The sequence below is a fragment of the Cnephaeus nilssonii genome, assembly GCF_951640355.1.
Source record: "Cnephaeus nilssonii genome assembly, chromosome: 15".
Lineage (NCBI taxonomy): Eukaryota > Metazoa > Chordata > Mammalia > Chiroptera > Vespertilionidae > Cnephaeus > Cnephaeus nilssonii.
The window spans coordinates 331,391-347,308 of NC_137086.1; the positions used below are offsets into that span (position 1 = coordinate 331,391).

General features: G+C 61.4%; 1 protein-coding gene and 1 long non-coding RNA gene across 3 annotated transcripts in view; both read right to left on the reverse strand.

The window, feature by feature from the left end:
• The window catches only part of PXDN (peroxidasin), a 58,262-nt gene that overhangs the window by 20,219 nt on the left and 22,125 nt on the right, over window positions 1–15,918 (reverse strand). The window contains exons 2-8 of one of the 2 annotated variants that reach the window (XM_079791503.1): window positions 11,305–11,376; window positions 10,516–10,587; window positions 6,819–6,890; window positions 5,004–5,075; window positions 4,393–4,464; window positions 1,907–2,076; window positions 636–753 (exon numbers count right to left, since the gene is read on the reverse strand). In XM_079791503.1, the coding sequence (XP_079647629.1) occupies window positions 636–753; window positions 1,907–2,076; window positions 4,393–4,464; window positions 5,004–5,075; window positions 6,819–6,890; window positions 10,516–10,587; window positions 11,305–11,376 (648 nt within the window). The remainder of the gene's footprint in view (window positions 1–635; window positions 754–1,906; window positions 2,077–4,392; window positions 4,465–5,003; window positions 5,076–6,818; window positions 6,891–10,515; window positions 10,588–11,304; window positions 11,377–15,918) is intronic. The other variant, XM_079791504.1, reaches the window with a different exon arrangement.
• Window positions 11,387–12,281, reverse strand: LOC307111525. The gene is made up of 3 exons (XR_013814592.1): window positions 12,190–12,281; window positions 12,105–12,131; window positions 11,387–11,928 (listed from the first exon to the last, which is right to left on the reverse strand). It is a non-coding gene; the product is annotated as an uncharacterized lncRNA (long non-coding RNA).

Here is a 15,918-nt window from a genome sequence, read left to right on the forward strand (position 1 = left end):
GCGGGCGGCAAACACCACCTTCCCTCCGTCTAGACAACGGGCGGAATGTCCACCTTCCTACAGCCGACGATGACGGGCGACAGGACAAAGCCTGCTGGGGGGCAGCGCCCTGTGCTGGGCACGCAGGGCCCTGGGCCCAGTCTACAGACGCCAGCCCTGGCCCTCGCCCCCCCTCTCCCTGCAACAAGCCCCCAAATGGAAATCCATCTCCTTCTTGTGTCCGGGTGGGAGCAGTCACCCAGGCCCCACAAGTAGGACCCTGACTGATGTGTCCGTTCCCTCCCGTGAGCACTTGACCCAGCAGGTGAGGCAGGCGCTCAGGGGCGGCGGGTGGAGGCGGGTGGGGGCACAGGCGGTTCCCCGTGCCATGACTGGCTCAGCCATTTTAACTTTTAGGGTCACCTTGTTCATTTATAGAGAGATGTGAAGGGCTTGAGCCAATCTGCTCTCCTCCACCTTTTATTTATTTATTCATTTATTTATTTACCTATTTAACACTTCTATTGGTTTCCGAGAGGAAGGGAGAGAGAGAAACATTAATGATGAGAGTTCTCTGTACACGTGTCCCCAGGAGGAGAAACAAACGGGGGGCCTGCAGGTGGGGGTGACCGCAGCCCCGCCCAGCACCCCCTTACTTGTTCCGCAGCCAGATGATCTCGGGCTTGGGGTTGCCCTCGGCTCTGCAGGTGAAGAACACCGTGTTCCCCAACGTGACGTCGGCGTCCTGGGGCTCCGACGTGATCCGGGGCCTTTCTGCGCGACAAGGAGCCGGGGTTCGGGGTCCACCCGCCGCGGGAACAGCCCCCAAGCCCGTCACGGGAGCCAGTCCGGCCCAGGGGCGGCTCAGCCCGGCGTTCCCACCCGCGTGCGGCGGGTCCTCCGGAGGGGGTGTCCCTGCGGAGGGGTGTCCCTGCGGGGGATGTCCCTGCGGCCCCCTAACGCCCACCCTCACCGGCCCAGGGGGCCGCAGGGCGCCGGCCTCCTCCCGGGCCCACCCGTTCCCGTGAACAAAGGGCGGGAAGCCATGCCCGTCCCGCAGCCCCGGAGCCCTGCGCCCCGCACGTGCCCATCCGCAGCGGCGCATGCGCAGCCCGGGCTCTGCACGCGCACCGCTCGCCTTTCACCCGGGAAAGCACCGCTGCCTCGGAGGCGCCAGAAACTCGTTTTAGCACTGAAAGGGGTTGAAATGGAAGGACAGGCCGGGCTCCTGGCATTCGCGAGGAAGGCGGTTCTGCGATCTGATGCGGTTCTGCTTTTCCGTGGCTACTGGTGGGGGAACCTGCCCGCACCCAGTGAGGTCACCGCCCCGGGCGTGGTGCAGAGGCTCAGCTCCCCCCCCCCCGCCCCGCCCCCTGCACTCCACCCAGGGGTCCTCTCCACCCAGGCGGGCAAGGGAGCAGCAAGAAGGCGGCGGCAGTGCGCTTCATTCTGCTGCTTTTTGCAGGGACCTCCAAGTAAAACTCAAAGGCCCACCAGCGTGGCTCAGCAGCTGAGTGTTGATCTACGAACCAGAAGGTCACGGGTTCGATTCCCGGTCAGGGCACATGCCCAGGTTGCTGGCTGGGTCCCTAGTAGGGGGCTTGCAGGAGGCAGCCGATCAATATTTCTCTCATTGATGTTTCTCTCTCTCTTCCTCACTCTCAAATCAACAAAAACATTTTTTAAAAAAAGGTTTATAAAAAAGGAACGCCTTCTTACAGACACTACAGAGCAGGGCTCTGCACGGAGGCTGCTCCTCAGGCCCCACCAAGACTTGACTCTGGGGACCAGCCCGGGACAGCGGAAGCCAGGGCCGCGCATGCCCACGCCCACACCGTTGGCCACGCCCACACTATTGGCCACGCCCACGCTCGGCCACGCCCACAGCCACATCCACATGCTCGGCCTCGCCCACGCGCTCACTCACCACAGTCCAGCTCTTCCGGGGTGATGGTGGCCACCGACCGGCCCTGGATGCGCCGGGGGTACTCGCAGGTGGCCGCTGCCTGCGCGTTCCCCGACCGGGCGTAGGCCTTCAGCAGGTCCGCCAGCCACAGGATCTCGCAGTCGCAGTGAAGCGCGTTGGAGTCCAGCCGCCTGCGGGAAGGAGCCGTGATACCCCCAGACTCCCGGCCCTGCACCCCCAGACTCCCGGCCCTCCACCCCCCGTCCAGGCACTGTCATCACGTCACCTCGCTGCACCCTTAACCGTCCCGAGGTCGGGGTTCGTTTCCTTCTTGTTTTTTAAATCATGCATATTCTGCAGGGAAGTGCTACTTTGCAAAGGGTTGTCTTCGTTATTCTTTTTGTTAATCCTCACCTGATGTTTTTCCATTGATTTTTTTTTTTTTTTTTGAGTGTGGAAGGGGGAGGGCGAGACAGAGAGAGAAACATCGATGTGGGAGAGACACATCGATTGGTTGCCTCCTGCACGCACCCCAACCAAGGCCGGAGCCTGCAACCGAGGGACATGCCCTTGACCGGAATCGAACCCAGGACACTCCAGTCCGCAGGCCGACGTTCTGTTCACTGAGCCAGACCGGCTAGGGCTGGGGGTTATGTCTGAATCCAGCTCGTAAAGCACAAATCTCAGAGGTAAGTTTTCCTGAAAGGTGCCGCCCGGCGCAGGGAGGGGTCCCCTCCGGGGAATGTCCTCTGCGTGTGCGACACGGCCCACAGGGGAGACACTGCTGCTGCGGACAGGGGCGCCACCACGTGACACGGCGGCTGGTTATGAACAGGCGTGGGGAACGGACGGGAGGGGCTCGACACGAAACCCTCAGGCAGGTGCTGCGCGGCTCACCGAGGGGGCTCTCCGGGGCCCAGAGCTAAGGTGTGGGAGCGCGGGGTGACCTCCCCATTCTGAGTCCACACGGCAGGCCCAGGCCCAGGCCCCCCAGGAGCCTGAGGCCTGTGATGTCAACCCCCCCCCCCATCTGTCTTTCCCTGGACACAGGCTCCGCGGGGAACCGGGGGCAGAACTGGTCCTCTGCCTGGACGGTCAGGTCTCTGATGACCCCCCTGGTGGGATGTACTGGCTCCCCAGGAGGGGACACCAAGGGTCCGGGGAGCTGCAGGGAGGGGTGAGGTGCTGCCCAGCAGGCAGAGACCTCGAGCTCGGTCCCCCATCGGCACACCACGCCCCTGTGCTCGGGCCCTCCGGTGGGGCGGCTGCGGGGACCGGAGGGCACGAACAGGCTGAGGCACGTGCCTGGCTCCCTCGGACCCGGCGGCCCCTCAGAATAGCAGGTTCTCTGTGTGTGGGACAGGCCGGGGGCAGAGCAGTGGACCAGCTGGTGAGGGACAAGGGATGGAAGCCCGCCAAGTCTGTGCTCCCCTCTGGCATCTGGGGTGAGAACAGGCCCCAAAACCTAGGTGTTCATAGACGGAGCAAAGTCGGGGACAAACAGGGCAGAGAAGAGAGGATGAAGGCTGAAGGACTGGCTCAGTCTGAAAAGGGCTGGGAACAGAGCACATGCTTCACCCCGTGGGCCGGCCTGCATGGCTGGGATGTCTGGGCCCCCCTGGCCGGGCTGTCCGGGCCCCCCTGGCCGGGTCTCTGCCTCTCTCCTATTTATCCTTCCCCGGGCAGCACGCATCCTATCTCCCCGCTAGAATGTGAGTTTTACTTTGGCTGGTGATTGCTTTATCCTAAAGCCACGGTCGGCAAACTGCGGCTCGTGAGCCACATGCGGCTCTTTGGCCCCTTGAGTGTGGCTCTTCCACAAAACACCACGGCCTGAGCGAGTCTATTTTGAAGAAGTGGCGTTAGAAGAAGTTTAAGTTTAAAAAATTTGGCTCAAAAGAAATTTCAGTCGTACTGTTGGTATTTGGCTCTGTTGGCTAATGAGTTTGCCGACCACTGTCCTAAAGGATAGAGTAATAAATGGTGATGAAAGTCTGTCTCATTTCTTCAGTGCGGTCCTCTGTACTGAAGAGCAATGACCGGAAACATGGTCTTCAAACCGAAAGGAAAAACACATGTCAGCTCTTCCCATCAGCACGGCCGCTCCCTGCGTCTGTTATAAGCAATGACTCAGTGTGAGAACAATTACTTCGGAGGCCTTGAGAAACGGGCAGCCTCGGTCCACTTCGTGTGTTTACGGACGTGAACCCCTAACGGCAGGCATGGACCACGGAGCGGGGGCTCCTCACAGACGGACTTTATTTCCACGGGGGACATAGGCAACATGAATTAAAATCAAGGTGAAGACTTTGAAATGGCTTTTGAAATACCTTATCTGCCTCCTCGAGAAATAACTGATTGCCACACCCCCTGGGCCTTCTAACGGGTGGAATCCGTCCCCTGAGTAGGTCCGTCTCCTGAGCTGCACCCAGACGGAGACACACACCTCGCCACACCCAGGACGGAGGCCCGGGCGTGGGGGGCGCAGAGAAGACAGCACAACTTACAGTCTTTTCATGGATTCCAAGTGGTTAAACGTCCCCGGGACCAAGTGTGCGATTCGGTTGTTGTGTAAAAACCTGTGGAAGGAAACAAGAACCTACTTTTAAAAAGACGTCTTAGCTGTACAGGGAAGATCACAAGCAGTCGAATAGATCTGCTTTTTAAACCACAATGACTGCGTCTATTCAACACCAACGAGATGAAGAACGAGTCCAGAAGAGAAGTCAACTGTTTTACCGTCATCCCCACGTAAAGAGAAAACTGTCAGTCCTGCTTCGGAACTGCTGGACAGATGTTATACCAAAAGCATATTCAGGAGTTTTAACAGACAATGGCCTCCACTCCATCACAGCAGAGGGCTGAGCCCATGGCCCCGCCCCTTCCAGGCCCCGCCCCCTCCCTGGCTGGCCTGGCCCGCCCTCATCCCATCAGGCCCAGCCCCCACCCCATCAGGCCTGGCACCGCCCCCTCCCTGGCTAGCCTGGCCCCGCCCTCACCCCATCAGGTCCCGCCCCCACCCTAGCCCCGCCCTCACCCTATCAGGCCCCGCCCCTCCCTGGCTGGCCTGGCCCCGCCCCCTGGCCCAGAGGGGTCAGTCAGGACAGCAGGCACTTACAGCCTTTCCAGCTTGGGCAGGTGCTGAAAGGACTCGGGGTCCAGGGTTTCTATCTGGTTGAAGTGCAGGTATCTAGAGAAGTCAAAAAAGAAAGACAATTTTAATTAGATTTTCAGCTGAAATTTGTTTTCTAAAGTCATTTCAAATTCATACGTCAATAGATGATTCTAGAACTAGAAAGGCTCAATACACCTGCAACCTGGGGCTGACTCTGTATGAGAAGGACAGGGACGCTGGTCAGACACCCCGGCCACGTCCTGTCACACCTGGGAATGGAGGGGGTGACTGCCCACCCACTGACCACGCTCACAATACCTGGACCTTTCCGGTCGGCGTACAGACACGCGTGTGTGAACACCGTCATTCAAACCCGCCACTTACACGTGGATCGGGGGAGGGGAGCAACGTTAATTCGACACCATGAGCTACAGAAGCTACTGGGGAATCGCAGAAGGAAAAGGGCCCGAATTCCGTGAGATGATGTGTTTCCTCGAATGTCTCCTCATTAATTACAGGGAGCCCCCGAGGTGGTAGTCTTTGCATGTAAGATGTCTCCTCTTCTGATTTTCCTGAATACTGCTTTCCCCACTTTGAAAAGTGGGTGTTGTTCTTTTTCCTGAAGTCAAACCCTTCTGGGTGCTTCTGCTGGAGGGCCTCCTGGCCACACGCAAGGGGGGTCCCCCTGCCCCACGCGCCCTCCCCACCGAGCACACGTTTAAGCGCCAGGTCCTTCCCGGACTCTGGGGCAGGCCGCCGTGACGGCATGGTGCCCGCGGTCCTGGGCCCGTATCATGAGCACAAACAGAGGGAAGTTTCTCAAAACTCACCCTCCATCGTCAGAGACTCCTTCCCAGATCACTAACTCCAGGGTCGCCACCTCCCCTGCCCGCGCCCTGTCCTGCAGGCGCCGGGTCTCCCCGGCCAGCTCCCCAGGACCCCTCAGACCAGTGACTGAGTCTGTCAGGAGGGTGAGGACGGCCCACAGGGGACCTGCCGACCTCAGGCCTCCGGGCCCAGAGCCAGGTCACCGCCCCTCCTCCGGCCTCTATCACGGGGCAGTGCCCGAAGGAGCCCGGATCCAACCAGAACCTCCCACAGCCAGCTCTGGCTCCACTGGGTAAGTGCTTCTTGGGCCACATGCGCCCGTGTGTGGTTCCGGGGAGCCCAGCCCAGCTCCGCCCAGAGGGCTCGGACCTGCCAGTCGCGCACGCGGCCCAGGCCGCGCGCAGAGCGTGCGGCTGCCACGGCCGACAGCTGCCTCCTGTCCCCGGGAGGAAAGCTGACAACAGAGCCCCTGGCGCAGCTGCAGCTCGGGACCAGCCAAGCCGGCTGGAAAAGCTGCTTTTCCCAGGAATTCTCCTCAAAACCGAGCTGCTGACTGCGCGGCCAAGCAGGAATTCCCAAGAGCCAGCCTTCCGCGTGCACGGACGAGAAACACGTGCAAACAGCGTGTTCTCCCCACAGCAATGACATCACCTCGGATGCACAAACAGGAAACGGGACAAGGACAGCAGCTCCCCGTCCGCACGGCCCCACCCTTGTCCCCGAAGGACCTCTACGCGCTCGGACCCACGTGCACGTCTGTCTCTCTCTCACGTCGGGGGCACCGGGGGTACGGGGCCGGTCGGTCTCACGGTCTGCATCCCAGTGACGGGCACAGGGCCGGGGCCGGGCGGGCGGACAGTCACGTGGCCGCAGGAGGCCAGCGCGCGGGTCCTGGCATGCACGTGCCCCCACGCCCACACGCACAGCATGCGTCATGCACACGGCACGGGCGGGAGCCCCTGAGAAGCAGCGGGCAATGGGGCCACTTACAGTTGTTCTAGGGAGGAAAGTCCCTGAAAGGCGTGCCTGTCAATCGCCTGGATCTCATTCTTGTACAGATAGCTGAAACAAGAGAGGAGCGTTAGCGGCTTAGGGCCCGGCACGGGGACTGCAGACGCGGCGGGCGGGCGGGGCACCGGGGACACCGCGCGGGGCGTGCGGCTCCTCCCGTCCCCACCCGGGTTCAAGGGAAATCAGTGAATCCAGGCGGAGCGGGTGCCCCCACACCTGCCTCTTCAGAAAAGTGACAGGTGCGCCAGGTGGGCGTGGCTCAGGGGTGGAGCATCGACCTAGGAACCAGGAGGTCACGGTTTGATTCCGGGTCAGGGCACAGGCCCGGGTTGTGGGCTCCATCCCCAGTGTGGGGCGTGCAGGAGGCAGCCGATCAGTGATTCTCTCTCATCATGGATATTTCTCTCTCCCTCTTCCTTCCTCTCTGAAATCAATAAAAAAATATATTTTTAAAAAAAGCCTTCGGCTCGGGACGGACAAACCGCGTGGGGTCTGTCCACCTGTCTCGGCAGGACTGGCTCCCAGCACAGCCCTCCTGCTCCGCGGTCGGACCTCGGGGAGCCCCAGAGCATCATGGGAACTAGGTGAGTCCTGGGCTCCCACTCCTGCCCCGGGCGCTCCCCCAGCGCTAGGCTGGCACGGACCACACGCCCTCTCCTGCATGCTGACCTTCCCTTGGTCCTGTGACCGGTTCCCACCCACCCACTCGGCCTAACAAGTGACATTCCCCCCAAGCTGCACCTCGCTTCCAGAACAACGTGTCTAACTGCCTTTCAATGACAACGTGGGGCGCAGGCCCGTTAACAGACCCTGCGCTGCCACCTCCAACGCTCGGTCTCCCTCCGTGCAGATCTGCCGAGCGGCCTCGCCGCGAACCACAAGCCTTCACACACACCGCCAGAACGCCGGCCCGCAGCGGCCCGTGCCCACAGCAGGGGCCGGGGCCCGAGGTTCGTGGGCCAGGCCGCGTGGGTCGGACCCTGGCTGCCGCCTACGAGCTGGGTGGCCTCCTGCCTCGGTTCCCTCCCCGTGAAGCAGAGAGAACGGCCGTGCCTGAGAGGGTCACTGCAGGTAATAACCAGGCGTGAAGCGCGCGCTGCCCAGCAGGCACCTCCGGGGCCGAGCTACGCTCCTGGAGGAGGGAACTTCTGGGCCGTTTCTTCAAAACAAAATGAACACCACGCGCCCACCGGTTTGCGTGCACGTTAAAAAAGCAAGAGATGGCGCAGCTGGCGTGGCTCAGGGGCTGAGCGTTGACCTATGAACCAGGAGGTCACGGTTCGACTCCCGGTCACGGTCAGGGCACAGGCCCAAGTTGCAGGCTTGATCCCCAGAGTGGGGCGTGCAGGGGGCAGCCAATCAGTGATTCTCTCTCATCACGGATGTTTCTCTCTCTCTTTCCCTCTCCCTCTCTGAAATCAATACAAATTTATATTTTTTAAAGAAAGCGGGAGTAAGGAATCCTGGGAAGGAGCGCGTAGACACGTGGACCGGGCCTGCTCAGTGGTTAGAGCACTGGCCCACACACGGAAGGGTCGGGGGAACCTGGTTGCCGGTTCGATCCCTGGCCCGGATCGAGGCACAATGTGTCTCTCTCACATTGATGTTTCTCTCTCCCTCCCCCTCCCTCCATCCCTTCCACTCTCTAAAAACGAATGAAAATGTACCCTCCCGTGAGGATTAACAACAACAAACAGACAGACGGACAGACAGAAAACACGTGGACCAAACGAACACGTGCACACGCATGTCAGTGAAGACACTGGGACGTCGCTGGTTTGCACAGGACCCCCTTCCAAGAACCAACGGCAAATTCGTCTCGGAGTGAACGCCCCCGTCAGGGAGAACTAAGGCGCGAAGGTCCTGCTTCCCAGAAGCCACTGGGTCCCAGCAGATGGGGATCCTCACCTGCGGACACACACCTTGGCACTGACTGGCCACGGCAGCAGCAGCGATACGCGGCAGCGACGTGGCGGACACGGAGGTCAGTTCCACGGCCTCACTCGGTGCCCGTGCCCACCAAACGCGCTCCGTGGGGCTCGGGGACCGGGAAGGAGGCTGGGCTGGAAGCGGTGGACAGCAGAGTCCCCGGGACGCCTTCCGCCACGGCTCAGGGCCCATCCTGCTCATGGTCCCCTCTCCCCGTCCCCCGTCCTCGCTCTCCTGACCAGGGCCCCGCCCGTCCCCACGCCCGGCGCTCGGGGGAAGACAGAGGGAAGAAGCTGGGGCAGGAGCCCGAGAGGGCGGGCAGGGACCAGGTTTAAAAGGACCATTGGAAAGAGTGGGAGTGAGAAGCGAGTATCCCCAACGCCTTCACATCAAATATGTTTGCCGAGTAAGTCACACGTTGCTCCTACGTGGTTCAAACTAAATGCAAAATGAAAACACGCTGCACACACTGCGGGTGCTGCTCTCCGAGGGAACGGAGCAAACACACAAATGAAAACGACAAAAGTAAACGGAGGCTGCCCCTCATTGTAAGAAGGAGCCGTCAGGCTCAGTGATGTTCACGGAGAATTAAAAAGCATTGACACGCCACGCCAAAAGGGACGAAGAGAAACATCCACACGTCACACTTTCAAGTATCTTCATTGAGGAAAATGTATTTTAATAAACAGAGTCCCAGTTAGCTCTGTAGTTAAGAACCACTGACATCTAAAGTCAAAAGTATTCCAGCCCGGCCGGCGTGGCTCAGGGGCTGAGCGTCGACCTATGAACCAGGAGGTCAGGGTTCGATTCCTGGTCAGGGCACATGCCTGGGTTGCGGGCTCGATCCCAGTGTGGGGCGTGCAGGAGGCAGCCGATCAGTGATTCTCTCATCGTTGACATTTCTCTCTCTCTCACCCTCTCCCCCCTTCCAATCTGAAATCAATAAAAAAAATATTTTTTAAAGATCATCCTTAAAAAAAAAAACCACAACACACCAATTCTAACATGTACATCAACACCAACAACGTGACATTAAACATCGACATAACTTAAAGGTGCTCAGGTTCACGTATAACATAACCCCCTCCCCCCAAAAGAGATATATATCCCTCATGAAAGCAGCCCTATTCGAAAAGGTAGCTGAGTTCTGAAAGAATACTTTTGCCCAAAGCCCGTGACCGCCTTCTAACCGGCCAGGCCAGGAATGTGCCGGAGTGTTACAATTTCCCAGCCCCCGAGGCAGGAAGACAGCGCTTCCCCGAGGCCATATCCCAAACTGCAAAACCCTCGTGGGCGGCCATGGTCCCGCCTAGTAAATTAACTGCCATCTGTTTCCGAATCTAACTGCACAGCAAGAAGAGGCGAAGGCAACGGAGCGACATTCCGGAGGGCTTACGCGCCTCGCGGGAAGCCACCCCGTTCTGAACGCTCCTGTTTCACAGCCCAGAGGCCGGCCGCTCCCGTCCCCGTGGGGGCCCGACTCTGTCCGGAGCGATTTCCCGAGGCCCCGGGTCTTAATTTCGCTCAACCCGCTGCACTGAGGCTTAGCAGCCAAACACCAAGTTAACAGCCCTCCATCCTCAGGACAAGGCAACCCCCCCCCCCCCCCCCAATTTCAGTCTCCTCCTGACACGAGAGCTCTTTAAAGGGGGCGTTTGTACAGAATTCACAGCGGGACGCGTGGAGCTCCGACTGGACACCCCGCCACGAGGACAGACGCTTCGGGCAGAGCTGGTGGCGGACTTACAGGTACTTCAGGTTCTCCAGGTCCTCGAAGGCCCCGCCGGGGATGCTCTTGATCTGGTTGTTGTTGAGGAGCCTAAGGAGGGAGGTTCCGTCAGAATTCAAAACGCAGGCTCCCCAGGCGCCAGGAGGCACGGCCCACAGCCTCGGAGGAGCCGCGCTTGGACAGGACTGCGGCCACCGCGGGAACACGGGGCCTTGCCACGCGGTCAAGGCAGGTGTGAGAGGACCGCAGGTGTGCGAGGTGTGAGGACCGGGTGTGCGAAGATCACAGGTGTGCAAGGGCCGTGGGATTGCGAGGATCACAGGTGTGTGAGGATCACGGGTGTGCGAGGACTGCAGGTGTGCGAGGACCCCAGGTGTGTGAGGATCATAGGTGTGCGAGGACCCCAGGTGTGCGAGGATCACAGGTGTGCGAGGACCCCGGGTGTGAGAGGATCCCGGGTGTGTGAGGATCACAGTTGTGCAAGGATCACAGGTGTGTGAGGCATGAGGACCAGGTGTGTGAAGATCACAGGTGTGCAAGGACTGTGGGAGTGCGAGGATCACAGGTGTGTGAGGATCATGGGTGTGCGAGGACCCCGGGTGTGAGAGGATCACAGTTGTGCGAGGATCACAGGTGTGTGAGGACCCCAAAGTGTGAGGATCACAGGTGTGAGAGGCTCACAGGTGTGTGAGGACCCAGGTGTGCGAGGACCCAGGTGTGCGAGGATCACAGGTGTGCGAGGACCCGGGTGTGCGAGGACCCGGGTATGCGCTGTTTCCCTCTGGCCCCGGGAGGGCTGGGACTTACAAGGTGTTCAGGCTCCTCAGCCTCCTGAAGGCTCCGGGCTGGATCTCTCGGATTCTGTTAAAGCGAAGATCCCTGTGAGGAGAGGAAACGAGATGCATTGAGAGACATGGCGGCCACCACTGCGCGGTTCCTCGGTAAATACCCAGTGAGGAAGTGCGCGGGCCGGTGGTCAGACCGTCCGCCTGCACATCGGAGGACTGCGGGTTCGATTCCCAGCCAAGCACTTGGGTTGCAGGTTGGATCCCTGGGCTCGTCTGGGGCACATTCAGGAGGCAACCAATCGATCGATGTTTCTCTTTCTCTTCCCTCCCTCCCTAAGGGACACCCGGTGGCAGGTGAGGGTTCCCAAAAACAAACAACAAAACAAACACGAGAGAGCACTTAGGACACGGAGCCACGCGGCTCACTCCTCAGATGAACCCCTCCTCGCTGAGGCCGCCTCACACAGGGTGAGTGGCCGAGTGACAAGGTCACCTTACAGGAGTTTACGCCATTATCCTGGGGAGATGACACTAACACCCCCCCACCCCCACCATCCGCCTCGGCCGCTTAACCCACTGGGAACCTGATGTCAGAGTTCTGGGGTAATGAACAGGCTCGCCCGCAGCTGCTCAGTCTGTGCACCTGTGCACCCCCCCCCACCGGGCTCCTGCACCTGTGCACCCCCCCCCCCCCGGGGCTCCTACACCTGTGCACCCCCCCCAGGGCTCCTGCACCTGTGCACCCCCTCAGGGGCTCCTGCACCTGTGCACCCCCCCCGGACTCCTGCACCTGTGCACCCCCCCCCGGGGCTCCTGCACCTGTGCACCCCCTCAGGGCTCCTGCACCTGTGCACCCCCCCTCAGGGCGCCTGCACCTGTGCACCCCCCCCCAGGGCTCCTGCACCTGTGCACCCCCCTCAGGGCTCCTGCACCTGTGCACCCCCCCCCCGGGGCTCCTGCACCTGTGCACCCCCCCTCAGGGCTCCTGCACCTGTGCACCCCCCCTCAGGGCGCCTGCACCTGTGCACCCCCCCCCAGGGCTCCTGCACCTGTGCACCCCCCCCCAGGGCTCCTGCACCTGTGCACCCCCCCTCAGGGCTCCTGCACCTGTGCACCCCCCCTCAGGGCGCCTGCACCTGTGCACCCCCCCTCAGGGCTCCTGCACCTGTGCACCCCCCCCCCCGGGGCTCCTGCACCTGTGCACCCCCCTCCGGGGCTCCTGCACCTGTGCACCCCCCCCCAGGGCTCCTGCACCTGTGCACCCCCCCACTCGGGGCTCCTGCACCTGTGCACCCCCCCCCAGGGCTCCTGCACCTGTGCACCCCCCCCCCCCCCAGGGCTCCTGCACCTGTGCAGCCCCTCGGGGTCGCCCCAGGACTGTTCTGAGCTGGAGCCCCTGCTGGTGGCTAACTGTGTACACTGCTTCCTCGGTGAGTGTCTCGGAACCACGGAGCCCATTCAGGCCGAGCGGGGAAAGAGAAGGCGATGCCGGTCTCCACCTGCCCTTCCTAACTGGTGTCTGGAGGAGGTTCCGTCCTAACAGCTATGCGGCTCCTGTGCCTGGAGCCCAGCGGTCGACTTTCCCGGGACAGGCAGGCCCTGAACTGCCCGGACGGACGGAGCAATGACGTGTGGACACAGACGGAGCAGCCCCGGTCCAGCCGCACAGAAGGCGGTGCTCGCAGGGCCCTCGGGCGGAGCGACGGGCTCTGACCCTGGCCCTCAGGCTCCCAGACAGAGGCACCACGCATGTCTGCGTTCCCTCCTCCAACCTGAATTAAAAGTTAAAATTTTAACAAGCATGGACGTCTTCGCACACACACAGAAAGCCCACCTTCTTCATCAGTCTTAGATAAATTAAAGTTCCTCTCTCCCACGTCCAACCCCATCCAACAGTCCAATGGAGACCATTACGGGTTCAACGGTGGCCCCCAGATTCTCACCCTGCGGCCCCACCCCCGGCCCAGCATGTGCCTTGTTTGGAGACCGTCCTGAGCGGGCGGATCGAGTCCCAATGAGGTCACCAGAGCGGGCGCCAGCCCATGTCGCCCGTTCTCGCAGAGGGACCTGGCGGTGCCCGTGAAGACGCACCCAGACACAGGAATGGCCGGCGACCACCAGAGGCCGGGGGATGGGCCGGAGCCTTCCTCGCGGCCTGAGGACCCAGCCCTGCCGACGCCCAGACCTCGGACGTCCAGCCTCCAGCGCCGAGAGGCGGTGCATTTCTGTGTGCGTGAAGCTGACACGGCCCGGGGGCAGCGTCTGTCCGAACCACGGATGCGTTTGCCTTAGGACGTGTCCTGCTCGGGGAGGCGGTATTTCTGAGCCCGTGTAGCCGTCGTGCGATGGGCGGGCGCGGCTGCCGTTTACGACGTGATGACAGGCTCCTCGGACGCGTGTCTGTGTCACGGGCCCCGGAGGCCTCGGTGGAACATGCCTCCGGCCACTTGCTCCCCGGGGGTCCAGGTCCGGGGAAGGGGCGCCCTCTCTGCCCCCCGACCCCCCAGCACCCTCGCCGTCTGCTGGTGTGATGATACCCGGGAACACGCTCCATCCCTGTGCTGACACGTATGTCTTCTTCAGACACGTGTGTATCATATCGGGAGCCGTGGGTGTGGCCCCACTGGGGAGGCACTGACATCAGAGCCCAACGGGCAGCCTCCTTGCGGGAACTCGAACCCATTACCGGTGAGGAAAGAAGAGCCGGGCTCAGACAAACCCCGTGCAGCTCCCCTGGGGGCAGCGCAGCGCGGGAAGCAAGAGGCCATGTGACTCCCACCGTGGGACCGGGGTGCCTGTGACCCCAGGAGGTAAGAGGCCATGTGACCCCCACCGTGGGACCGGGGTGCCTGTGACCCCAGGAGGTAAGAGGCCATGTGACCCCCACCGTGGGACCGGGGTGCCTGTGACCCTAGGAGGTAAGAGGCCATGTGACCACCACCGTGGGACAGTGGGTGCCTGTGACCCCAGGAAGAGGCCGTGTGACCCCCACCGTGGGGCACCGGGTGCCTGTGACCCCAGGAGGTAAGAGGCCATGTGACCCCCACCGTGGGACCGGGGTGCCTGTGACCCCAGGAGGTAAGAGGCCATGTGACCACCACCGTGGGACCGGGGTGCCTGTGACCCCCACCGTGGGACTGGGGTGCCTGTGACCCCAGGAGGTAAGAGGCCATGTGACCCCCACCGTGGGACCGGGGTGCCTGTGACCCTAGGAGGTAAGAGGCCATGTGACCACCACCGTGGGACCGGGGTGCCTGTGACCCCCACCGTGGGACTGGGGTGCCTGTGACCCCAGGAGGTAAGAGGCTGTGTGACCCCCACCGTGGGACCGGGGTGCCTGTGACCCCAGGAAGTAAGAGGCCGTGTGACACCCCCCCCCCCCCCAGAGAGACAGGTGAGGGTCTGAAGATGCCATGGACAGGGAAACCAACAGTCCTTCCACCTGTGAGCCCCAGACTCACAGTCAGGACTGCAGAGTGCAGGGCTTCTTGTCTCCTGAGTGAGCTCCCGCCCAGTAGGAAGTGTCAGGAATGTGTGTTCATGTCGTCACGGTGACAGTTCTCCTAAGCACGTGTTTTCAGTGGGTCCCCTGATGTGCAGCCACATCATCCCCTGGGTACGTGTTAGAAAAGCAGAATCTGAGCCCCGCCCCCAAATCTTCAGAATCAGACTCTCTGGGGGCAGGGCTGGGGATCATTTTAATCATCTCTGCGGATGAAGCCAGGTGACACCCACTGCTCTTCAGTGATCTGGGGAGGCGGCCCTGTGTGCCCGTGTGACTGCATGTGTGTGAGAGCGTGTGGACAGAGGGGAGGCGTTGGCACACGCACACACCCGTGAGCAGACACGGACGGCAGGCGCTCCTCCCTGCTGCCCTCCCTCACATCCACCCTCAGCCCCTTCGCACGACGGACAGGTTAATGCCACCATCGGGCCTCTCCTTTGGAAGCCAACTGTGCAGTCGGCCGGCGGCGCGGCCCCGGGGGTGAGCGTCCACCTGTGAGCCAGGAGGTCACGATTCGAGTCCCGGTCAGGGCACAGGCCCGGGTAGCGGGCTCAATCCCCAGTGAGGGGCGTGCAGGAGGCAGCTGATCGGTGGTTCTCTCTCATCATTGATATTTCTCTCTCCCCCTTTCCCTTCCTTTCTGAAATCAATAAAAAAATTTTTTTAATAAATAAAACCAAGTGTGCAATTTAATTCCCATCTTTTTTTTTACTTTTAAAACGATGGCTCGTGTGCCGGGCAGCCCCCCCCCCCCCCCCCCCACACACACACACAGAACAAGGCCTCGGGGAGCCGCTGTTTCCCACTCCACACAGGGCCTGGCTCCGCACGAACAATGGAATCGCTATTTTACAACCTAATAACCACTTCCAGCAATAACACTGCGGGAAAGAAACTGCCCTGAACGCAGTAATTGACAAGCATTTCGGAAACGCTCCCCAGCTGTCCCCACGCCCCAGTGCCCCCTCTCCAGGGGCCGAGGGGCTCAGGGCTGAGTGTGGGGACAGGGAGGCCCCAGCCGTGCTCCCGCCCACCTCGGCCAACAGCCGGCGAGAGCTCTGAGGCGTCCCTCCGAGGAGCTGGCCTTGAGGAGGCCCGGGGTCGAGTCTGATTCCAGAAAGCTCCAGG